The sequence below is a fragment of the Scyliorhinus canicula genome, chromosome 12 (genome assembly GCF_902713615.1).
Source record: "Scyliorhinus canicula chromosome 12, sScyCan1.1, whole genome shotgun sequence".
NCBI classification, from domain to species: domain Eukaryota; kingdom Metazoa; phylum Chordata; class Chondrichthyes; order Carcharhiniformes; family Scyliorhinidae; genus Scyliorhinus; species Scyliorhinus canicula.
This window is the reverse complement of record NC_052157.1, coordinates 140942296-140969144: the sequence shown is the minus strand read 5'-3', so window position 1 is coordinate 140969144 and position 26849 is coordinate 140942296. Positions and strand designations below refer to the sequence as shown.

General features: G+C 46.6%; 2 protein-coding genes across 2 annotated transcripts in view; one reads left to right on the top strand and one right to left on the bottom strand.

Annotated features, from left to right (window-relative positions):
- The window catches only part of blmh (bleomycin hydrolase), a 109787-nt gene that overhangs the window by 8482 nt on the left and 74456 nt on the right, over positions 1-26849 (bottom strand). The window contains exon 11 of the mRNA XM_038814308.1: positions 18105-18174. Coding sequence (XP_038670236.1) covers positions 18105-18174 — 70 coding nt within the window. The remainder of the gene's footprint in view (positions 1-18104; positions 18175-26849) is intronic.
- On the top strand, positions 5860-7703 carry LOC119974940 (cytosolic purine 5'-nucleotidase-like). Its single transcript, XM_038814309.1, has one exon. It carries the CDS (start codon positions 6412-6414, stop codon positions 7534-7536), a length of 1125 nt encoding a protein of 374 aa, XP_038670237.1. The 5' UTR covers positions 5860-6411; the 3' UTR covers positions 7537-7703.

The following is a 26849-nucleotide window of genomic DNA, read 5'->3' as shown; positions in this document are numbered from 1 at the left end:
TCCCACAAGTTTGAGAACTTGATACAGATCCAAAACTTGGCAAGTTTTATACCACAAAGGAACCTTACATTCACTTATTAAGAATCGAGGACTCAAACATTGCTGTTGTTGAAAAGAATCCAGAACTCTCTGAGAAACATGTTATATTAATACCTAGTTCAAAGAATTGGGCATAAAATAGCATCACACACCCAGACAAAATCTGACAAGGGGGAGAGGAGAACAAGGGTCGGTCCGAGGCAATATCGAAGGTGGTGGGGTTCCGTGTCCATGGGCTTTGGTTTATTTTATTTTTTAACATCGGGGCTCAGCTTTTAAAGATCTCTCAGGAGCTGAAGTTTCTGGCAGGGCAGGCACTGAATCTCCTGGATTTTGCTTTTCCAAGAGTGTTCAAAAATTTAGCGGGAAAAGCCAGCAGCACTGCCGGCGGGCTACCCACCTCTTTTCCTGCCTGAGTTAACACTCACTTTGGAAAAAAAGGAGAAAATTCCATCCATTGGGGGTGATTCTCCGAGCCCGCGCGGGCCGGAGAATCGCCGCAACCGTGCCACGACGCCGGAGCGCGATTCTCTGAGGTGCGAAGAATCGGCGCCATTTGTGCCATCGTGGTTGGCCCGGCGCCGGCCGCTGGAATCGGCGGGGCCGCCGATTCTCCAGCCCGAATGGGCTGAGCGGGGACGCGGATACGACAGAGTCCCGCCGGCGCCGTTCACCCCTGGTCGTTGCCGGAGAGAACACTGCGCAAACGGTCGGGGGGGGGGGGGGGGCAGCCTATTTGTGTGGGGGCGGGGGGGGGTTGCTCCGTCCCCGGGAGGCCTCCGATGGGGTCTGGCCTGGGATCGGGGCCCACTGATCGGCGGGCCGGCCTCTCGCCCCCCCGGGCCTACTTTCCTGTGCGACCGGCCCCTGAACACCGCCACCATGTTGGGTCGGGGCCGGCGCGCGGAACAAGTCCCCCGTGCATGCGCAGGTTTGCGTGGCCTAACTGCGCTTGCGCGAGTTGGCGTGGTGCCCGCTCCAGCGCCATGCTGGCCCCTTGTGGGGGCCAGAATCGATCCTCCCCGGGCTCGGTTCGTGCTGTCGTGAAACGTGACGGCGTTCACGACAGCGTGAACACATGGGTTCCATTTGGGAGAATCGCCCCCATTATGCCTGAACACCCTGATCCAATTATGGCCTCCTTCACTTTCCCCTTTACTTGAAGGTTACACTTCGTCCTGACTCCTGAAATGCAACACCTAAAGAGACGGAATTGTGATTTGTTGATCTTCTTATAGCAACATGCACTTCCTGACTACTTTTCATATTATAAGATTCCTATTTATAATGGAAATTGGCTATATACAATTGTCATCCCATGAATAAACCTCATCAGTGGAAACATTAGTGTCACTAATGGCACAGGGTGTAAGTACAGAATGACAAGTTCATATAAACAGTTTCCATTATAAATCTGGCCAACAATTTATAACGGGACTGTAAAATACACAATGTATAACTCTAAAGTGGGAACTAAATTGCGTCTCCATAATCAGAGCTTAGCTAACTCAACCCATTAATCTTTCCTCACGTAAAGACTAACACATGAGGCACGATCTACCAGCCACGTTACGCCGGAAAGACAGCGCAGTGCTGTCTACCTGTCTACCAGTGAGATCTACCCGGTTCTCCACACCTCGCAAGATGTCGCAATGGAATCCCACCCACTGTGGGCAGATCACCTTTTAGCAAATCTGCATATTAGAGAGACAGTTAGTCTAACTCTGACATGCACTCCCGCGATCTAACCCCTTTGCCTTATCGAGCTCAGGCAAATGCCGTTCAGTGCTGGACTCCACCAACAGAGACCGGACGCAATGGCACTTGTGGGGGTCTCCTGGGGACTGGAGGCCCCCACGTGCTTGCCGTCAGGACAGGGTGGCACTCAGGTACTGTCGGTGCCACTCTGGCAGTGCCACATGGGTGCCAGCCGGACACTGCCCAGGTGGCATTGCCAGCTGGCAGGGGCACTGCCAAGTTACTAAGCTGGCATTTTTCCCACAATGGGGATCGGGGGCTGTACTGAAAGGGGTGCCTGAGGACCCCCTTATAGCTGAGTAATGCTTTGGGGAGGTTCGGTGGTCGCGTTGGGAGGGCGGGGGGGGTTGAGTGATTGGGACACCATTCCGACGAGCGGGGCTCCTCAGTGCAGAAAACGGGACTACGTGCGGCCTCGTTGGGGGGGGGGGGGGGGGGGGGGGTTCCCCCGCTGAAGCCCCAAATCTACCCCAATGGGACCAGAGTCCCATTCAATAGCGTGCGGATACTTGGCATTCCAAGTGCCGGGAAACCCTAGGCTAAACGCACGCGTTCAGAGACTCTGTTCCCATTCGGGTCGATCGCGCCCTTGGTCTTAAATCACAATGGTAGGTTGATTAGTCTTCGCAAATTCAAGAGATACCCGTGGATGAGTTAAGGGTACCTGACTCATCTCAATTCAGCTGCTGCTGATGAACCTACATGTTTTCCATTGCTGCATTTAATTGTCTAATCTAAATGATCCTGGGACATTTGTCCCATGACTTTGCCCAAAGGTCCGTTACAAGGGCTGATTCTCCACATAATGAAGAGCTTCCCAATATGAGGCTTAAAGGTACTATTGTTTGTGGAACCTTGGAGTGGACAAATTGGTTGTTGTGTTTCCACGTTCTGTTGTAGTAACTATGCCTCAAAAGACATTCCTTGGTTGTGAAGTAATTTAGGATCTTCTCGGGTGATAAGGTGTGAAATCAGTGCAAAGTTTCCTTATTTTGATGAGGGTCACCATTTCAATCGTTCAAACTACTAAAGTAGATCTACTGGGCACAGGAGAGATGGAAGTCAGGGGAAAAATGACAGGACAGCAACATTACTTGAAATTAGCACGATTCATAACAAACCAAGCTCCTCACATGTAGAGCAATGTAAGCCAGCTCCCATTTAATGGGGTGTTTATAATTAACTTTTAGAGTTGGAAGAAATACAAATGATTTTGGATGCTTGTTCCAAATATTTACCATTCTTTAAACTCTCCGATTACTGCTTGTGCAGTACTGTCGAAAATTTCACACCAAGACTGTAGAATGCTGAACTACATAGCCAAAACATCAGAATACAAGTCAAGGGAGGTCATGGTCAAACTATACAGGACTCTAGTCAGACTGAAAACTTGAGTACTGTGTACAGTTCTGGTCACTGAGAAAAACAAGGACGATATTCAAGTGCTGGCAGAATTTCGAGGAAGAGCCATGAAGCTTATTCCTAGCAACATGCCTAAGTTATGAGGAAAAATCGGAAGACATGGGCTTTACACCCTGGCAAGCAAGCATCTGAGAAAGGATCTTGTGGTGTGGGAAACAGTCAATACTTTAAGCTAGGAGTGCAGAACAAAGGGACATAGAATCAAATTGGCCCGTAGCCTCTTGAGCTCCAGAGTATTCTACCTGTGGGTACTCCATAGGTATAGAATCATAGAATTTACAGTGCAGAAGGAGGCCATTAAGCCCATCGAGTCTGCACTGGCTCTTGGAAAGAGCACCCCACCCAAGCCCATACCCCCACCCCATCCCCTTAACCCAGTAACCCCATCAAACACTCAGGGCAATTTTGGTCACTAAGGGCAATTTATCATGGCCAATCCACCTAACCTGCACATCTTTGGACTGTGGGAGGAAACCGGAGCTCCCGGAGGAAACCCATGCACACGCATGGAGAACGTGCGGACTCCACACAGACAGTGACGTAAGCCGGGAATTGAACCTGGGACCCTGGAGCTGTGAAACAATTGTGCTAACAACTGTGCTACCGTGCTGCCCACGGTAAGGATGCATGGTAATTTCCTAGAAAGTTCAAACCTCCGATGGGGGATTTCCCTGCAATGGAAACCAACTGAAAATCTGATTTAAGTTGCAAACTTTGGATGATTCCGACTGTGTTATAGCAATAATTACTAAGTAACAGTGAGAAGAAATAAAACCACTTCTAGCTTTTGGGTAACGATTGTACTGACCTCCGCCAGGACACCCACCACCCCGATTATTCCCTACCCTCATCTATATCCCCAAACCGACAAAGGAGTAACCCTCATGGGACCCCCTCTGACCCCACACTCGGACCCACAATGGGATTATGCCCACGGGACTTCACGCCCGTGGCCCCTCAAGCATCTCCCATTAAACAACCCCCCCCACACAGGACCTCACAACCGACAACTCCCCCACCCCCTTGGGAACTTCCGACCAATGGCCTCCCCCAGACCTGCACAGGAGTTCTCAATCGCTAGCTTATCAACCCCCCACTCGCTCTGGACATCCTGACCGACAGCACCCCTGCTTCTCCTCCGGTCCGCACGGGACCTACAGATCGTCAGTGCCCCCCCCCCCCCCCTCTCCCAACTGACCTCCTGACCAATTATGCTCTCCAACTGACCTCTTTCTACTCCGACTGGCCCTCCTCCCCAGCGACGAACATTCTCCCATTGCAACTAACCCCCTCCACCCCAAAACCCTCCCCTTTGATTGTCCCCTCCAATGACGAACCCTGTCCCCTCCGTCTGACTCTGTCCCTGACTGACCCCGCCCCCTCCCCAATACTGATCATCACACCCATGATTGGCCCGCCCCAACTCTACCTACTTGGCTTCTCCCTGGCTTGGACCTTTAAACGTATTGACTTACTTAACTAATGCTCTTAAAATGGCCTTTGACTATACAGCCTCGACGTTAGGCACTGCACGATCACACCTAGCCTGAGTTGGAAGGTTGGGCAAGACAGGAGTGCCTGCAGTTGAATATAACAAATTATGAGTAGAGTCATAGAACTTCTAAAGTACAGAAGGAGGTCATTCGACCCACTGAGTCAGCACCGACTCTCCGAAAGCGCACTTCACCTAGGCCCACTCCCCCACCCTATCCCCGTAACCGTTGGCCATGAAGGGGCAATTTTATCATGGCCAATCCACCTAACCTGCACATCTTTGGACTGCGGGAGGAAACCGGAGCAGTCGGAGGAAATCCAAACAGAAATGGGGAGAAAGTGCAAACTCCACACAGACAGTCACCCAAGGTCGGAATTGAACCCGGGTACCTGGCGCAGTGAGGCAGCAGCGCTAACCACTGTTGCACCGCGCAGATTTAGACTCAATTGCCACTCCACCTGAAATCATGTCTCAATGAGATAAATGTCCCAATGATTTGTTTGGTGATGTTGGGCGAGGGACAAATGTTAGTCAGGGCATTGGGAGAATTCTTCAAGCAGTCCAACTGGAATTTTTATTTCTACCCGAGAGGATAATTAAACAACTTATCCAGGAGATGATTCTTCTGAAATGTCAACCTTGATTATTTGCTCAGACCAGGGGCTGCAGTGAACCCACACCCTCCTGACTCACAGACATTGTAATTGTGCCAAGACCTAAGGCCAACTGTAACTTAACCTCAGATTATTCAGTCATGTTCAAGTGACACTGCATATAGTTTCTGTTTATACTGGGAGTTAATTCTGAGCCTGTAAGCACCAAGTGTGTAAAGACTGACTACTATAACTGAACAGCATTAAATAGCATAGTCTCAAAGAACTGTAGTACATTGCATGTTATAAAAGATATTTAAACTATTGAGTGATATTTTCATGTTATTCAAATAACTAGATTATCTTCCGGTGAATAGTTCGGTATGCATGCAGGAGAATTCTGGGATACATTAAAGAAATTTGTCAAGTTTGAGTTGCCTTCAAGTGTCATAGTTTCAGAGACATGCCCCCAGGCTGGCGCCTGCGCACTGGCTCTGCCCAGCGGGCTTTCCGGAGCGCGAGCGGATTACCGAAGCAGACATGTGTTCGTGGAGTGAGAAACTCAATGCTGACCTCTCGGGGACGATGGATGGCAGTACCATGAAGAAATACCGACGTGAAGCTTACCACCGAGTCTTTGTTAATCGTAGTTTGGCAATGGAAAAGATTAAATGCTTTGGATTTGACATGGACTACACCTTAGCAGTGTACAAGTCGCCAGAATATGAGGCTTTGGGTTTTGATCTGACTGTCGAGCGCTTGATCTCCATCGGATATCCTCAGGAGTTATGCAACTTTGTCTATGATCCTGTTTTCCCTACCAGGGGTCTGATTTTCGATACGTTATACGGGAACTTGCTGAAGGTTGATGCCTATGGGAACACCCTGGTCTGTGCCCATGGATTCAACTTCATGAAGTGGCCGGAAATAAGAGAGCAATATCCAAACAAGTTTATTCAGAGAAATGACACCGAACGCTTTTAAATTCTCAACACACTCTTCAATTTGCCGGAGACCTATCTATTTGCTTGTCTGGTTGATTTTTTTACGAATTGCCCCCGATACACAAGCTGTGAAACAGGATTTAAAGATGGTGATCTCTTCATGTCCTACAAGAGTATGTTCCAGGATGTGCGGGAAGCTGTCGACTGGGTCCACTACAAGGGATCTTTAAAAGAGAAGACTTTGGAAAACTTGGCGTCTTATGTTGTGAAAGAGCCGAAACTCGCGTTGCTGCTGAGCAGAATGAATGAAGTTGACAAAGTGTTTCTGGTTACAAACAGTGATTACACCTACACCAATAAAATCATGACGTATATGTTTGACTTTGCGCATGGCCCCAAGCCTGGAACTCCCCACCGCCCCTGGCAGTCGTACTTTGACCTGGTGGTGGTGGGCGCTCGGAAGCCGCTGTTCTTTAGCGAGGGAACAGTTCTGCGGCAAGTGGACAAAGCAACTGGCCACCTGAAGATTGGGACACACACCGGACCCCTCCAGCACGGGATTGTGTATTCAGGTGGTTCCTCTGATATAATGGGCGACCTGTTGGGAGCAAAAGGCAAAGACATTTTGTACATTGGCGACCACATCTTCGGTGACATCCTAAAATCAAAGAAGCGGCAAGGCTGGAGAACGTTCCTGGTTATCCCCGAACTTGCACAAGAGCTGCATGTCTGGACCGACAAGAGCACTTTGTTTGAGGAGCTGCAGAGTTTGGATGTGTTTCTGGCTGAATTGTACAAGCACCTGGATAGCAGCAGTAACGAGCGACCAGATATCAGTGCCATTCAGAGGCGGATCAGGAAAGTCACTCATGACATGGACATGAGTTATGGGATGATGGGGAGCTTGTTTCGTAGTGGCTTCCGTCAGACACTCTTTGCCAGTCAGGTGATGCGTTACGCCGATCTGTATGCAGCCTCCTTCATCAATCTCCTGTACTATCCCTTCAGTTACCTCTTCCGAGCTGCCCATGTCTTGATGCCTCATGAGTCCACAGTGGAGCACAGCCATGTTGACATCAATGATGTTGAGTCTCCAATGGCAACTCGCAACCGCTCAACGAGCTCTATGGATATTAAAGACACTGAGTACAAACGACACCATCTGACCTGGTCAGTCAGCGAGATCAAACCCCCAAACCTTTTCCCACAAACTCCACAAGAAATTACGCACTGCCATGATGAAGATGATGATGAGGAGGAGGAGGAGGAAGAAGAGGAAGAATAAAAAGAAAATGAAACTCCCTGATCCTGCCCCCATCCATGGAAGTGAGAAACGGTTTAAAGTATGTAAGATTGAAGATTAGTGATCTGGTTCAGAGTGGAGAGACTATTGTGAAATACTCAACAGATTCCGAGGGACTCTATTTGGCTCAGTCCTGTAAATTTGTGAAACAAATTTATTTTGTGTGACTTATGCAAATGATTTTAATCACAATCACAAGTCAGAAGTTGCATTGAATACAAGAAATTATGGACATTGAAGACTGAGCTGAATAAAGTGATACATCTGAAAAAAAAAAGTGTCATAGTTTCACTAATATTTGTCAGTGGGTGGGAGTTTCCAGCCCTTCCAGTTGGTAGGATTTTCCGATCCCAACGAAGGCAACCACCTGCTGCAGATTCCCTGGCGGTGGGATTGGCGAGCCATGCAAAACGCCTTTGACATGGAGGGAACTGAAGATCCCATCGGAGGCCAACGACCCCTCACAGAGCAGCTGGAAAATCCTGGAGGATTTTCAGAGTCATGGAGACTCTGCACTTCATCCAAAATGGCACCAGGACCCTGGATCCAGAAGTTCCACCCCATTTCCAACACATACCATTTCCGCCAGTAGGGAAATGGGGGGCAGGGTGTGATTTGCACATGGACGAAACCCACAATCAACAGGGTCATTCGAACTCAGTGCTAATTTTAAAAAGTAGACATGAAGGTTTTTAAAATGGTGGATATGGTCTGTGGAACTGTCAAGTTATTTAAAACCCCTCCTCTTTAAATTAAAAAAAAAAGCCTGCTTTGTCTCCAAGTTGAAAAAAAATTGTACATACTTTGGGAGATGTGCATTCAGACCTCGTGTAACTCCTGATATGCAGACATACGTGAGTATTGCCAAGAAACGTCTGCTGGGCTGATCGCCTGTTGTATGCAAATGTCTCCAACCCTAAGTTCAGGGTGGAGACGCGCTTAATACAAGGAATTTACCTTGTTAGTTACCCAGGAAAATGTGAGAGAGATAGCACTTGGTCTAACAGCTAGGCAACTCTACAAATGGCCGCAACCCCCACCTGATCTCCCAATTAACCCCACCTCCCACCCAACAATCCTCCCAATTTGATCAATCACTGTGACCAGCCGCTTACCCACACCCCCCCAACCTGACCAGACTATCTCTGACCTAGCCTGGCCACCCACCTGACCCTTCTACCTACCTCACCCACACTCATTCATTAGAAAATTGGACTGGACCTATCTGAATCTAGCAGCTCATGCTCTCCTTCCCTATCCCCAACTCAGCTTTGCCGACAGCACTTTGGTGGGAGATGCTGTGCTGCCCATTTCTCATTCAGCTGGGATTGGAAGATCCTTGAAGAAAATCAGTACCATTGGTATGGTCACACCCTCAGGCACAGTGGCAATGTTCTCAGCATTGCTGCTGAATGGAAACGCTAGGCCATATAATGTTTGTTGTGCGCCATGCTAGAGTTTGTAGCATTCCCTTATTGTTTTCCTATGCATTAATGGGAGGTGAAATGCTTCTGTGGAATGTAACATTTTAATGTCAAAACTCAGAACTCCCAGCTCATGTACAGTGCAATAGGTAATGGAGAATACAGATCCCAATATACGTACTATAACGATGACAACTGAAATACGGATATTCCAGTCCCGCCAATGGTGAACACCAGGGCACGGGCGGATTCAATGGGAAATCCCATTGATGGCATTGGGACCAGAAGATCATGGCACCGGCCAATGATGGGCCTCTTCTCCTCGCCAAGAAACATACCGCGGGGGGGGGGGGGGGGGGGGGGGGGGGGGGAATCCCTGCCTGATGTCTCAAAGTTACTATTGATGTTGACCACAATGTCTTTCTCTTCAACATTTAAACAATTCCACAATTTCTAAGCTTAAAACATTAACCAATGCTTCCATTCCTCTTTTTTGTAAAATAAATTTAGAGTACCCAATTGGTTTTTTCCAATTAAGGGGCAATATAGCGTGGCCAATCCACCTAGCCTGCACATCTTTGGGTTGTGGGGGCGAAGCCCACGCAAACACGGGGAGAATGTGCAAACCCCACACGGACAGTGACCCAGAGCCGGGATCGAACCTGGGATCTCGACTGGGTGAGGCAGCAGGGCTAAGCCACTGCGCCACCGTGCTTCCCCTGCTCCTCCTTTTTGACGTGACCAACAAATCATTAATTCGATTTTGAACTCCTCTTTACATTTCCCAAAAAGGCTGCTTTGTTATGTTCCCGCACTATACTTTTAAAATTCCCATCGTTATTTCAAAATTAGTCTGTGACCTCCTCTCCCTATCTCTAAACTCTACCAGTCCCCGAGGTCTCTGTGTTTCTGTAATTCTGGCTTCTTGAATATCCCTTGATAGTCAACCAGGGAATGCTGGCCATGCCTGTTTGATGGTTTCACATATCTAGGCTTCACAGTCACCAGCAATCTGTCACTTGAAGCTGACATCAACACACACATTGTAAAAGCTGCAGCTGCCATGTCTGAGCTGGGTTGAGAAGAGAGTGAAACAACAGTGACCTAACTAAGAACACTAAACTGTAAGTCCAGCAAGCCTGCATCCCAGCTACACTCCTCAACAGTGGCAAGACCTGGACACCTTATGCTCGTCAGGAGAAAAAGTTTCCACACAAATATTACTAAGCCAATAACTGACTTGGCCACATTCACTGGATAGTTGAAGATCCTATACCTAGGGACCTTCTGTACGTGAATGGGTCACTGGCTCACGACCACCTGAGTGTCCATTTCTCTGCTTGAATGACACCTACAAGCAAGAGATGACGACGCTGGACAATGGCGCTGACAACTGGGAGCCAGTTACTCCGGAGGCTGATTGTTTGGAAGAGCATTCAAAGAGGCGAGCAGAAACTAACATGTTGTCTGAGAAGGGGGCGCAGAAAAACAGAGACTAGCGAATTGTGCACCTTTGCAGCCCACTGCCTTCCTCTGCAGAAAAATGTAGTGGAGACTGCCGAGTTAGAGTAGGGCCCTGAGCCACAGCAGGCAATGCTTAACACAGAGCTGACCTCCGCAGCACAAACCATTGTCTTACAAGTCGGATGACTGACACTGGAAACAAGATTTTTCACTGATGTTTTGTCACAGAATCACAAGCCAAAACTCAGCTTTCTCAAGAGCAGCTTTCAGGAACCCTCCACCACTGCTTCCTGGTGAAATACGACAATTCTGTTAAAACTATAGAAAAAGAAAAACTTTTAAAACAGGCATAATGGGCCAAAATGCAGCGTTGTGTGCTGCAAGATTATGAATAAGGGGTTTGGTATTTATACAGTGGCTTTCAAAACTGCTAGACATATCGGAGTGCTTTACAGCCAATGGTGTGTAGTCACTGTTATGATGTGGCAATAGCGGCAGCCAATTAGCGCACAGCAAGCTCCCACAAACAGCAACGTGTTAATGGCCAAGTAACTGATGTTGTGATGTCGCTTATGGGGTATATGTTTGGCAAATTTGAAATGGTGCCATTGGGTCTTTTACGTCCACCTCAGAGAGCACACAGGGCCTTAGTTTAACATCTCATCCAAAGGACAGCACTTCCAACAGGGCTGCACTCTCTCACACTGCACTGGAGGGTCAGCTTTGAACCTTGTGCTCAAGATCTGGAGTGGGACTTGAACTGGGAACTTTCTGATTTAGCGGTAAGGGTCCTACCAGCGAAGCCTTTAAATTTTCATTCATATGCCCACTGGTGCCAAAATAACCCCAGATCTTCCTTTTGTTTTCTTTCACTGGTGGCACAGTGGTTAGCACTGTTGCCTCACAGAGCCTGGGACCCGGGTTCAAATCTGGCCTCAGGTGACTGTCTGCATGAAGTTTGCATGTTCTCCCACTGTCTGCGTGGGTTTCCTCCGGGGGCTCCGGTTTCCTCCCACAGTCCAAAAATGTGCAGGTTAGGTGGATTGATCATGCTAAATTGTGCCTTAGTGTCAGGGATATGCAGGTTAGGTGAGGTTATGGGGATAGAGCGGGGAAGTGGGCCTAGGTAAAGTGCTCTACCAAAGAGTCAGTGCAGACTCGATGGACCGTATGGCCTCCTTATGCACTGTACGAATTCTATGAACCCATGGCTAATAGAAGAAAGAGTGAAATAGAGATCCAGCTCTGAAAATATCTGCACCGAACTCCATCAAATGAAGGCCAAGTAGAATGTGGCAATAACACGCCTGATGAGTCCAACAGCTTGAAGGAGGCAGAGGGGGAGGAACACAACCGAGGCCCTATGTTCCCATTATAGCTGCATCTAATTCCACTGAAAAATCATAATCAACTATTTTTATTAGATTGACAAATCTTCCTGTGCTACGATAAATATTTGAACAGATTCCAAATTAAGTATCCAGCTTGGCATTTCACAGTATTGCATAAAGATCTATTGGCTCATTCATCTCCACAAGTATAGTGGACACAGGAACGATTGCAAACCTCGAACCTGCCATGGTTTCAAATATCTGCCAGCCAATGATTGTTACTGATTAACATATCATCCTGCCGCTGACCAGAAATGTCCCGAGGCCCGAAACGGAAATACCTTCACTTGCAAGATTATTTACTACTTTGTGTAGATGTTTCTCTTCATTTCCAACAAAAACAGGATGCCAGCGTGCAATCAGATGGTTTTGAAATTGAAACAATAAACATTTTCCAAAATTGCAATGAAACCAGCAATAGGGGTGGGGGCGAAGACAGATGCCCGCATTCCCAACTCCAAGCGGCTGGCACTACATGCACATGTTTTTGCTCTTCAAAACCTTTGTCCGATACACAATCTCGCCAGTTTTGGGTTGGGTGGTTCCGCGCGGATCAAGCCGCATGGGTTCAAAGGTCGCTCGCAAGGCAGGAAAATTAGTCAACAACTAGTTTGGTACAACATCACGCCAATGTAGTACCTAGTCGAACAAGCTGTTTTACCCATTTAATAAGAATTAAAATTCGCACATGGCCGCTTATAAAAATGCCCGGTTTTCAGACAACTCCCAGTTATCATATTTTAAAAATGATGTGGAGATGCTGGCGTTGGACTGGGGTGAGCACAGTACGAAGTCTTACAACATCAGGTTAAAGTCCAACAGGTTTGTTTCAAACACGAGCTTTCGGAGCGCTGCTCCTTCCTCACCTCACCGAAAGCTCGTGTTTGAAACAAACCTGTTGGACTTTAACCTCGTGTTGTAAGACTTCGTACTATATTTAAAAAAAACATTGTACCTGTAATTCAATTTGCTGTTGCCTAAATTAAAGGCCTGACATTTTGCCTTACACTATGAACAAGTGGACCTTCAATATTTTCCCTTGTTACACCCTACATTTATAAAATGCCCCAAACCAAAGCGATTTGTTCTTTATCTTTCAAAATATATTCCTGTAGCAACAAGTTCCAATAGCAATCACAAATCACATCTTTTCAACCTGATTAACAGCCAGCTACAAAAGCTTGTAGAGATACTTGCCTTTGTAAATGGTGGTTGTGGGGGGGGGGGGGGGGGGGGGGGGGGGCACTGGCACATTTTCTGCGCTAAGGCACCAGTGAAAATGGCCAGAGTTTATTTAAGAAGTGGAATTAAGTTTTTCACCTCGCAGGACAGGCACCCTAGTAATCTTGACATTGATCGTAATGAATTGGTTCAAGAGGTAGGTCACGAGGCGCATCAACTCCATACTCCCAGAACGCCTAGATCCACTGCAATTCGCATACCGCCGCAACCGGTCCACACCAGACGCCATCTCCTTGGCCCTACACTCATCCCTGGAGCATCTCGACAACAAGGACTCCTACATCAGACTCCTATTTATTGACTACAGCTCCGCCTTCAACATTATAATCCCAGCCAAGCTCATATCAAAGCTCCAAAACCTAGGGCTTGGCTCCCCAATCTGCAACTGGCTCCTCGGCTTTCTGACTCATAGACCACAATCAGTAAGGATAAACAACAATACCTCCTCCACGATAGTCCTCAGTAGTGGGGTCCTGCAAGGCTGCGTGCTTATCCCCCTACTATACTCCCTATACGTACACGACTGCATAATTTGACTCCAACTCGATCTACAAGTTTGCTAATGACATGGCCATTGTGGGTGTCGGATCTCGAACAACGATGATTCAGAATACAGGAGAGATAGAGAACTAGTGGAGTGGTGTAACAAGAATCACTCCCTCAATGCCAGCAAAACTAAAGAGCTGGTCATTAACTTCAGAAAGCAAAGTACTGTACACACCCCAGTCTGCATCAACGGGGCCGAGGTGGAGATGGTCGACAGCTTCAAATTCCTAGATGCGCACTTCACCAAAAGCCTGTCCTGGTCCACCCACGTCGACGCTACGACCAAGAAAGCACAACAGCGCCTATACTTCCTCACGAAATAAAGGAAATTCAGCATGTTCACATTAACTCTTACAAGCCTTTACAGGTGCACCAAAGCATCCTATCTGGCTGCATCACAGCCTGGTATGGCAACTGCTCGGCCCAAGACCGCAAGAATTTCAGAGAGTCGTGAACACCGCCCAGCCCATCACACAAACCTGCCTCCCATCCACTGATTCTATCTACACGTCCCGCTATCTTGGTAAAGTGGGCAGCATAATCAAAGACCCCTCCCACCTGGCGTGCTCACTCTTCCAACTTCTTCCATTGACAAGAGATACAAAAAGTCTGAGAACACGCACAAACAGATTCAAAAACAGCTTCTTCCCCGCTGTTCCCAGACTCCTAAACAACCCTCTTATGGACTGATCTGATGAATACTACACTCCTGTATGCTTCACCCGATGCCGGAGTTTATGTATTTTACATTGTGTATCTTGTGTTGCCCTATTACGTATTTTCTTTTCATGTACAAATGATCTATTTGAGCTGCACGCAGAAAAATACTTTTCACTGTATCTCGGTACACGTGACAATAAACAAATCCAATCCAATTGCGCCTGAACAAAGTGGCTTGCTAGGCCACTTCCGGGGGGGCGCCTGGGGGACCTTGCCAGGGCATTGCACCAGGCATAACAGTACCTGGGGGGGGGGTCCAAGGCCATTGGAGACCCCTGGGTGGTCGGGCCGGACAGTGCAGGATAACACTGGCTCTCAGACAGCACATTCCAGATCTTAATCACGCGGTGTGCGAGAAAGCCCGGTCTACCCTTAAATAAATATACATCTAGGTTTAAACTAGTTAATTGGCAGATGGAAATTGATATTGTCTTTATAAACATGGCAACACAGAATAAACACACCAAGAATTTTATCTTTAATAGTGTGCTCCCTCAACATTCCATCAGCATGCTGAGCTCAATTCCTTCTGGAGGGCTTTTATTTATTGTGTCCATAAACGCAAATTAACGGCAAATAGGTCTTATTCAGATAAGGAAAGCAAACGCACTGGTCACCACCTCGGCTTTCCCTTGACCTGTGTAGGCACCAATTTGAACCTTCTGCTCTGTAAATCTCCCCTCCTGCAGACAGATTCCTTGCTCGAGTCCAGTTCCGCTGGTGCCAGTTCCTCTTTTTGGTACCCTGTCCGACTAGTCATAATTCACACACAATCCTTGGTGTCAAATATCCGCAGGCGAGTCAACTTCAGAGGTTTGCTAGTCATACTGAATCCTGTTCGCTCTACACATACGGACGTCAAGCAGAGATCAGGTTTAAACGATCCAGACCAGGATCCGTGCCTGGCCTTGTCCTCAATAATCCAGGGGTCAACTGCAGCACTTTTACAGGCCCTTCTGTCGAGACCGCTTGACACATCAATTGTGGATCTACATTAATGTTGTCTTTTATATTGAAAAGAATCCAAGAATGTGTTTTCGGTGTTTACCTAGCCTTCAGGTTACTGGTATGAAAGACATTGGGCGCGATTCTCCGCAAATGCGGCGAATCGTAAAGGCTACCGTGAAACTGGCCGTGTTTCACGGCAGCCTCTGCGCCCCCTCCCGGGACCCGATTCTCCCCCCCGGGCAGGGCTAGCAGCGGGGCCCCGTGAAGCTAAGTCGCTAAGTCCTAACGCCAAGCGTCACGCCGGCTGACGTGCACGATGTCGTCAGCCGCGCATGCGCAGGTTGGACGGCTCCAACCCGCGCATGCGCGGGGCCGTCATCTCCCTCGGCCACCCCGCGGACTGATCCTGTGGGGCGGCGGAGGGAGAAAGAGTGCAACCGTTACGGATGCACTGCCCGCGATCAGTGGGTACCGATCGCGGGCCCATGCCCCCCTTGTCACGGCCGTGGTATGGCCGTGCCAATCGGGGCCCTGGATGCCCAGAACGGGCATGTTGCGGCCATTTTTACGATGGCAGCAAGCAGGTGTGTTTGCTGCCGTAAAAACGGCCATAAAGGCCTGGGAACTCGGCCCATCGGCCTGGGGAGATCCGCTGTTCGCCGTAAAAAACAGCGAGCAGCGATTCGTGTCGTGGGGCGGCTGTGGGGGGGGGGGGGGGGGGGGGGGGGGGGAGAGAATAGCGGGAGGGGTAGCCTGTACTTGGGAAATCTTCCAGCTAAAATTCCCTTTGCTTCCAAAATATCACCTGGAAAGAAGGTTTTTTTATGTAATCTGGGTAGCTCTGGATATCCAAAGATGTGCAGGTTAGATTGATTGGCCATGCTAAAATTGCCCCTTAGGTTACAGGAATAGGGCCTAGGTAGGATGCTCTTTTGGAGGGTCGGTGCAGACCCGATGGGCCGAATGGCTTCTTTCTGCATTGCAGGGATTCTATGATTCTCTACCTGGCTCAGCAAGTTCACCCAGTCAATAATTGCACTATACAGACCAGAGGCACAGCAGGAAGATGGAGCTGTTAAATACACTTATTAGGCCACAGCTAGAGGATAGCGTGCAGTTCTGGTCCCCGCACTACAGGAAGGAGGTGATTGCGCTCGAAGGGGTGCAGAGGAGATTCACCAGGATGTTGCCTGGGCTGCAGCATTCCAGCTATGAAAAGAGACTGGATATGTTTGGGTTGTTTTCCTAAGCAGAGAAAACTGAGGGGAGGCCTTATTGAGGTGTACAAAATTATATTGGGCATAGACAGGGTAGATTTTAAAAATTCATTTAGTAGAGATGTCAATAACCAGGGGGCATAGATTGAAGGTGAGGGGCAGGAGGTTTCGAGAGTACTCATGGAAAAGCTTTCTCACCCGGGGGTAATGGGAGTCTGGAACTCAATGCCTGAAAGAATGGTGGAGGCGTGAAACATTGAAATAAACTCTTTAAATGCTAAAATATACAAGGCTACAGACCAAGTGCTAGAAGATGGGATTAGAATTGATAGCTGGTGCAGACACGATGGGCTGAAGTGCCCCTTTCTGTGCTGTAAAACTCTATGACACTATGATACCCGCGGCTCTGATATCAAATTATGTCATTGGGCCACCTTTGAGCCTTCCTCAAAGGTAGCCATGTACGACTGCATAGAATATGAAAGCAAATTTTATTGGAATCTGTTTTACCAGCTTCATGTAATCTAGCCAAACATTAAACTTTCCAAGTCTTGCTATTCAAAATCCCCGCACTCCAGCTGATCAGAAAACTAATTCTGCAGGTTTTATGAGAAGTATTTACAAAGCTTAGGTTTGCAACCTTCGAAAGGAATTAAATACTGATATATATTTGTCATGCGTGCAAATAAAGGTGTGCATTTACAAATCATATAATAAAACCATGGGCAGGATCTTACAACACCCCCCTACCCCGGCCACACAAAACCAGACACAATTTCACATTAGGGCAAGGCATTGGTGGCAAACCCACCCTTTCACCTATTAAGATCTTTGAGCGGCCACTTACTCTGCCCAGCCTCAATGTTTAGGCTAGGAGGAGTGGGTGGGGTGGGAAAGTGACATTAAAAATGTCTCCATCTTAGGGCGTGTACGGGGTGGTGGGGGGAGTGTGTGCTCACTCTGAAGTGCCCATCAGAGTTGGGGTGCCCTTCCCTGGGACATTGGTGCTCCAGACCCCCAACTGGCCTACCCCATCCCCCACCCCAATAGCACGATTGTCCCCCCTCCCAGGATTCGCCAGGAAGCACTGTTTCCACACAAAAGGTACTCTAAATCTGGAACATTCTCCCCAAAAAGCTACTGAGATTGGGTTAACTGAAAATTTCAATCCCTAAATTGGTGCATTTTTGTTAGACAAGGGTACTAAGCGTTACCACCCAAGGCAGATAGGTGAAGTTAAGATACAGATAGTCATATTCTGATTTTATGAAGCATCAGGTTGAGGACTGAATGATCGACTCCTTTTCCAATGCAACAAAAAATAACGAAGAGGTCAATTTCGATACAAGTGGCTTCTTCCAAATGTTAATGTCGAATCTTGCTTCCATTATTCATTATTTTGTGGATGATGTATAAATGTCACAAAAATAACAATTTGAAACTATTGAGTGCTGCACTCTGCAGAATCACATTCCTGACTGCAGCACAGATTATCCTGATCCACGCACAATATTTTCTTTTGTTAACTATACTTTCACCAGGACTCAAACTGTGTGAGATGTATCAATCTAGAGATATATATTTTTTTCAAAACTTACCTTTGTTCCCACTTTCCTCTCCCCATGAATTCTCCACTCGCCACTTTTCAAATTCAACATGATTTTCATCCTGTGCGCAAGAATAGAATATCAATATTTTAGTTATATTATTCAATGGGAATTAATTTAACGAACAGGTAGTTTTAGAATAGCGTGGTCCAGTAATCTTGTCCACAAATTGCGAAGAATTCTCAATTACACACAACGCCAAGCGTACACACTGCAGATGTGGAAATGGATTTTGGTGAGCTTAGCTCTCAACTGCTCAAATTTTGCACGTTAACCTCAATCCTTTCCAGGTCTGTGACTACAACCTATATTCCTTCTGGATTGATGCCATTTTGTGTCTCAGTGGCCATGGTTAGCAATGACATTAAGCACAATTTCAGCAGCAAATGAGTTTCAAATCCTCCTTAGGTTTTGTTTTTTGTACATTTAAAAACAAATCTCTTTTGTGACATATGCTCATCCCACCACAAGAGTATTTTGGGAATGCTTATCGGCTTTTTGGCTAAAATGAGCATGGGATCAGGTGTAATGCCTGGATCTGGTATATCTCTGTTGTGGGGACCATGAATTGGATTCAATTTGAATTGTTTTTTGGAGCAGGCAAGGAGCTGGTTTAGGGGTTTGCCCCTGTCTACACTCTGAACTCTGGCTTTGTAACTCAGAAAAAGTGATTTTAAAAAAAGAGTAATTTTGGAGCAAAGTGGATAAAATACAATGGAAGATTAGAGAATCAAGCACTGCAACACAGAAAGGAAACAGCTAATTGGAAATGGATTTCAAACTGTATCCAATGTGAAGTATCAAACAGCATATAAATAGAGAAGATAAATCATATCACTTTCAATGTATGCTACAAAATTAGCCTGAGAAGACATACATAAATGGCCATTCCTTCACTGTATCTGGGTTAAATTTGTGGAACTCCGTCGCTAACAGTTCTGTGGCAATATCTTCAAAATATGGGATGCTCTGCTCCCACCACCTTCTCAAGGGGAGCTCAAGGTGGATAAGAAATGCCGACCTTGTTGGTGATGCCGTATCATGAGAATGCATTTTGTAAAAATGGAAATGAGTGAAAACAGACTTAGAATTAACATTAAGAAACACCTACTTGATTGAAGAATGATTAAGTATTTGGAATAAATTATCCAATGAAGTCACAGACAAGAAGAATGGGTTACTCAAAATGTAATTGCTCAACACAATGGAAGAGTTGATGTCCTAGTGGAATGAACATAGAATCATAGAATCCCCAGTGCAGAAGGGGGCCATTCAGCCCATCGAGTCTGCACCAACCCTGGAAAAGAGTGTTCAACGTAAGCCCACGCCCCTGCCCTATCTTCGTAACCCCACCTAACCTGCACATCTTGATACACTAAGGGACAATTGATCATGACCAATCCAACTAACCGGCGCACCATTGGTCCCTGGGAGGCAACCGGAGCACCCGGAGGAAATGCACGCAGACACGGGGAGAACGTGCAAGCTCCACGCAGTCACCCAATGATGGAATTGCTTTAAAAAAATGATTTTGTTTTGCATCGCTGAGCATTATTTTGTCGATTTGAGCCACTGAGCTCAACAAAATTTACAATATAGGAACTTAAACATGAGATCAAGGGAACTGTGGTGAGATACTGATGCTTCTTTCAAATATAGAGAGGATACCGAATAGCAGCCCATACAAGGAAAACTATATTTTCCCCAAACAGTAACTGAACAAATCCTTGTCGGTCCAGAATTGACCAAATATTGTAAATTTAATCAATTGTTTCCTAGGGAAGTTTGTGCATAACTGAGCAGTATTGTTTAAAGCTGAAATGCTAATACATGCAAATTTCATTGCTTCTATGATAAATCTTTATGAGATAGCATACACAAGACCTTTATTCTCTACAGTTCAGAAGGAAGAGCTTAACTAATTGAAAACAAACAATTCTTACGGGGTTTAACAGGGAAAAGCTTCCCCCTGGCTGGGTAATGAAAATCTAGAGGTCCCAGTCTCAGAACAAGGGGTCAGTCATTTAGGGTTGAAGGAAAATTTCTCTGTCAAAGGGTTGTGAATCTTCAGGATTTTCTAGACCAGGGAGCTGAATATCTTTGAGACAGAGATTGATTCTTATTTGGATACTAAGGGAATCATAGTCATACAGTACAGAAGAGGCCTTTCCTATAGTCAGGTGACCAGAACTGTACAGAGTACTCCAGTTGTGGGCTGACCAAAGTTTTGTACAACTCTAACAATATCCTCCCTGCTCTTGTAATCTGTGCCACAATAGGTAAAGGCAAGTGTCACATATGCCTTCTTAACTACCCTATCAGCCTGTCCTGTCCCCTTAGCGATCTGTGGACAAGCACTCCAAGACCCCTCCGTTTCTCTGAGGTTCCTAGTCTCCTACCATTCATTGAGCGCTCCCTTGTCTTGGTACTCCTTCCAAAGTGCATCACCTCACACTTTTCAGCGTTAAATTGTACCTGGCACTGATCTGCCCATCTGACTAACTCGTCTGCATCTTCCTGCAACCTAAGACCTTCTTCCTCACTATTAACCACCCTGCCAATCGGAATGTCATCTGCAAACTTATCATCCCTTCACAGTCTCATCTATATTGTTTATTTACATATATATATTGTATATAATCATGAACAATAAGGGACTGAGCACTGATCCCTGTGGTACACCACTGGACACCGGCCTCCAGTCACACAAACAACCTTCTACCACCAGCCTCTGCCTCCTATCACTAAGCCAGTTTTGGATCCAACTTGCCAAGTTATCCTGAATCCCATGTGCTTTTACCTTCTTTATCAATCGCTCATCTGGGACCTTGGTGAGGCTTTGCTGAAATCCGTATAAACTACATCAACTACACTAGCCTCATCAACACATCTGATCACCACCTTGAAGAAATCATCAAATTGGTTAGGCATGACCTTCCTTGACAAAGCCATGCCCACGACCCCTGATCAAACCGTGTCTTTCCAAGTGGAGATTAATTATTTCCTTCAGAATTTTCTCCAATAGTTTCCCAACCCCTGATGTGAGATTCACTGGTCTGTAGCTCCCTGGTTTGTCTGTACCACTTTTATTGAAAAGTTGAAACACATTAGCTGCCCTCCAATCCTCTGGCACCTCTCCTATAGCCAGAGAGGGACTAAATAATTGGGCCAGAGCCCCTGTGATTTCCTCTCTGGCTGCCTGGGATACAACTCTTCCAGACCTGGGGATTTGTCCACTTTTAAGCCTGCCAAAACCTCCAATACATCCTCACTTCCTATTTCAAACTGTTCAAGAACCTCCCAATCCCTCTCCCCGAATTCTGTACCGACATCCTCTTTCTCCTGAGTAAAGACTAATGTGAACTACTCGTTTAACACCCTTCCAATATCCTCCAGCTCCATGCACAGGTTTCCCCTTTGGTCCCTAATGGGTCCTACTCTTTCCCTGGTTATTCTCTTCCCCTTAACATGCTTGTAGAATATTTTGGGATTCTGCCTGATCTTACCCACCAGTGCTTTTTCAGGGCCCCTCTTTGCTCTCCTAATTGTTTTCTATACTCCACTAAGGCTTCGCTGATTTGTTCTCTTTGTACCTGCTGAAAGCCTCTCTTTTCTTTCTTAATCCGTCCTCAATATTCTTAGACATCCAGGGTTCTCTGAGTTCGTGCCCCTACATTTCACCCTAAAGGGAACATTTTGGGCTTGTACTCTCCCCATTGCCTTTGTGAACACCCCCCCCCCCCCCGTTCTGCTGTGGATTTCCCCACAACAAGCTCTTCCCAGTCTACATCCGCCAGATCCTGCCTTATTTTAATAAAATCTGCCTTCCCCAATCCAAAACTGATTTTTGCAGACCACCTTTTTACTTTTCCATAACAACATCAATCGTACTGCGTTGTGGTCGCTATCACCTAAAATGCTCCCCCAATTAATGTTGGGGGAAGTTGAAATCCCATAATATAGTTACTCCATTATTATTTTTACGCACCTCAGTGACTTGTTTACATATTAGCTCATGTATTGCCCGCTGACTGTTTGAGGGCCTACGATACACTCCCAGCAATGTGACTACCCCTTGTTATTCATAAGTTCGACTCAGCCTCACTTGAAGACCCTTCCAAGATATTGTTCCTCGTTAATTGATTCCTGAATGCAACACTACCTCGTCTTTTACACCTTCCCCTGTCTCGCCTGAAGATCCATACCTCGGAATGTTGAATTGCTAGTCTCTCAACCATGTCTCTGTAATGGCAAAATATCATAACTCCATGTGTTAATCCATGCCCTGAAATCATAATGCTCATAATACTCCCAGCATTAAAGTAGAGGCCATCCAGCCTTGGCTTATTCCCTTGGAACTCAACATGGCTGAACTAATTCTGTCTTGGTTTCTTTACTATTAAACGCTGTATTGTACTAACATTGTACAAACATTGTACTAACTCTGTGTCCCCTCCTGCTGCTGAATTAGTTTGAATTCCTCCCAAAAGCACTAGCAAACCCACCCGCAAGGATGTTGGTCCCATGTTGGTTCAGATGTAGACCATCCCATTTGTGCACGTCCCTCCTTCCCCAGAAATGGTCCCAGTGATCCAGGAATCTAAAACCCTCCCTCCTGTACCAACTCTTCTGCTATACATCCATCTGCCCTATTCCTGTAAGCGCTAGCATGTGACACTGGGTGTAATCCAGAGATTACAACCTTTGAGGTCCTGCTTTTTCTTTGCTGCCTAGCTCCCTAAATTCTTGATGCAAGATCTCATACTTCATTCTACCTATATTGTTGGTACCAACTCTGACTTATCACCCACCCTCTTTAGGATGTCCTGCAGTCGTTCAGTGACATCCCTGACCCTGGCTCCAAGGTGGCAACACACTATCCTAGTGTCACGTCTGCGGTTGCAGAAACAGCTGCATGTTCCCCCAATTAATGAATGCCCTATCACTTTCGCTCCTCCTTCCTTCTTCCTCTGCTCCTGCAAAGTCAGGCTGCTTGAGGCGTCAGAAGGTTTGCTCTAACTGCACTCCCTTGAGGAACCAGCGCCCTCATCGGCTTCCAGAAAACAACGACGGAAAACCGATTTGAGAGCAGGACCCGAGGGACTCCTGCACCACCTGCCTATTTCTCTCGGATTGCCTGGTGGTCATCCTTATTTCCTTCAGTTCCTTGAGCGGTGGTGTGACCAGCTCGCTAAATGTGATATTCACATAACACTCAGCCTTGCGGATGCACCAGAGTGTCTCCAGCCGTCGCTCAAGCTCAAAAACACAGAGTTCATATTTCTGCAGCTGGGAGCACTTCCTGCACATGTAGTCATGTAGGATGCGGTATGGTCCATGACTTCCCACATATGACAGGTCACACATTCAAATGGCTGACTTCATCTGTCATGTCTTAAACTTAAACGTACTTTGTCTTACATGCTAACTTTTCAAATTACTTAAGTCTTAAAAGATATTCCTCTTACCTTAACTTACTCTCCTTGTCTAATTCTACTTTGACCCACTTACCTTGTATTACCTATTAAAATTACTTAATTATGCTGGTTCTTACTTTTAGTTAAACCTGCTGCTCCTCAGTTCAATTGTTTCAACTAGAACTGACTGCAGGACACCATTCCCAGACATCTTCATCGCGATACAGACTTCAGGTCACTGTCGCCGATTTCTTCATCGCGATGCTGATTGCAGGACAGTGTTCCCAGCATCAAGGGATATAGAGGTAGTGTTGGAAGGTCGTTATAACGGACAAAGTGACCTTAAAGAGGGCACGAGGTGACATGAACAATCAAAAATGTGGATTCGGGTGAGGGAAGGGGGAAAGAGGAGAACGTTTGGCTTGCTGGTCGAGGGAAAGGGAGGGAAGCGGCAGAAGGATATGTACGGATGGTGCAAATCCCCATGTCACACTCATCTTTGGAGGCTATGGTGCAGGGAAGAGAGTCTCAAAGCAACATTTGGTAGCAGAGGAAATAAGTTGCCAGGTAACGGTAATGGGCAGTTTCTGGCAAAGAAGAACATGGTCCGAAAGTGCTCAATGTGGTCTAGCCAGATCTGATGGTGAATGATCAAACAAACTGTACACATGTTCTAAAATCGTATTCCTTGGACTGGAGGATGAAAATTTGATGGGGCAGGAGTTGCAAAGGCCAGGGTGGGAGGCAGCATGGGTTTTAATGGGTACAAAATATCTCAAAAGTTGGTGCCAATGTGATCAGATAGTGACAGTTTGCTGCAGAATCACGGTAAATGGAGGGCCAAAGGTTAAACAGTGTTGTTTGTGCCTCGATGCCACAATATTTTCCGGATGCTCCCAATAGTGCTGCATACTCTAAACCCAAACTTTAGGTAGCTTCATTTGCACTGCAGTCTACGATGCACAGTTCTAAGGGTCTAGATCACCATTTTTCATCTGTAGTCCAATCAACAATAAGGATCTCCCTTTACACTCAGTCCGATGTGTGGCAGTGAAGCAATGATCGGTTTGCTTTAACTCTACAGTTGAAGTGCAAGTGCACCCTGCAGAACGATATTCCTTTCAAGAAAAATAATGTGGAACTGAAAGTCGATTGAAATTCAGTCCAACAGCTTTATCAGTTTTATGGATGCCTCGAGAAGGTCATTGGGCCATCTTCCTGGTTTTTCTTGAAGGTACAATGACCATTTGACACTGGTCAAAAACACATTACATTCCTAAGCCTGGCATCTAGTTCCTCAGCGTGGACATTGGAAAGATCAGATTGTGACAGTCGGGGAAATGAAAACCTCCCAATGTGGCAGAATCGTTCCTCAATTGGAGGTCGAGGGGGCACAGTGCAGGAAGTAAAGACCGAAATCTAGCAATGACCTAAATATGTCCCACACTGTTGAGAGTTATATATTATTATTAAATGGGCTTTCTCTTGAATTATCTCACACCCACATCAGCTTTCTTCACCACAAACACAAATTAAAGGTTAGCAGTGATTAAAGGGGAAAAATAATTTCAGGAAGCCAGTCACCAAGTTCCATTTCAACTACTATTAGCAGTAACGGCTCACGTAATCTATTTATCTTCTGATTCCATTCAAATGGCTGACAACAATGTTTGCACGGAGCTCTGTCAGACTAATATTAAAGAGCAGATTCCCTTTAATTGAATGCAGATTTCACTCATGTTTATCTGTTATCTACTTAATTCCATTACAAATGTAACATAGATGATGGTCACGTCGGACAACTCCAACTGGAGCGCTACACAAAGTGGTTAGAGTGATTTCCCTGCTTTGTTTGCAACTAATTCTTGCTAGTTCCCCCCCCACCCCCCCAATTCTGCACTTTCATAAGCTCTACTTCCAATTGAGGATAATCTCAGTCACATCTGCCATGAATGCCCATTTTGTAATATATATTTTCTAACTTTGCGCCCCACAGTGAGGGGTGAGAAAATGGACCCCTGCTCACTTCAAGCATCCAGCATCAACATCAAGCATTAGGAAGTCATGGGACATCCTGAAGCACATTGGAGCTCCCAATAAAGCTTCTCAGCTACATCCTCAGGAAAACAACAACCACAGTGTCTTTGTGACATCACTTCTCCAGCCCCCCCTGCACAATGCCACTCATCCCAATGACTATCTGACAGAATCCCAAATGGCAGAACCCTTAAGAATATTAATAGGCAGAGGGATCTGGGTATACAACTCCACAGGTCACTGAAAGTGACAACGCAGGTGCAGAAGGCAGTCAAGAAGGCATAAAACATGCTTGCCTTCATCGGCCAGGACACTGGGTATAATAATTGGCAAGTCATTTGCAGCTGTACAGAACCTTAGTTAGGCCACAATTCTGGTTGCCAGACGACCAGAAGGATGTAGTGGCTTTGGAGAGGGTACAGGAGAGGTTTACCAGGATGTTGCCTGGAATGGAGGGCATTAGTTATGAGGACAGACTGGATAAACTTGGTTTGTTCTCACTGGAATGACAGAGGTGGGGAGGCAACCTGATAGAGGTCTACAAAATTATGAGGGCATGGACAGAGTGGATAGTCAGAGGCTTTTTCCCAGGGTGCAAGAGTCAATTACGAGGGAACATAGGTTTCAGGTACAAGGGCAAAGTTTAGAGGATATGTGCGAGAGAAATTCTTAACACAGAGGGTAGTGGGTTACTGGAACTCGCTGCCGGAGGAGGTGGTGGAAGCAGGTACGACAATGACGTTTAAGGGGCATCTTGACCATTACATGAACAGGATGGGAATAGAGGGATACGGACCCAGGAAATGTAGAAGGTTTTAGGTGAGATGGGCAACATGGTCCAGGCAGGCTTGCTGGGCCGAAGGGCCTGCTCCTGTTCTGTACATTGTTCTTTGAGTGCTGAATTAGAGCCACTTTTGAGCTGCAGGTGCCATGTCCACAGGGAACTAGAACATTGAACATACAGTGCAGAAGGAGGCCATTTGGCCCACCGGGTCTGCACCGACCCACTTAAGCCCTCACTTCCACCCTATCCCCGGAACCCAATAACCCCATCTACCCTTTTTGGTCACTACGAACAATTTATCATGGTCAATCCACCTAACCTGCACATCTTTGGACTGTGGGAGGAAACCGGAGCACCCTGAGGAAACCCACGCAGACACGGGGGAACGTACAGACTCCGCACAGACAGTGACCCAGTGGGGAATCGAACCTGGGACCTCGCGCTGTGAAGCCACAGCGCTATCCACTTGTGCTACCGTGCTGTCCAACTCAACTGCCA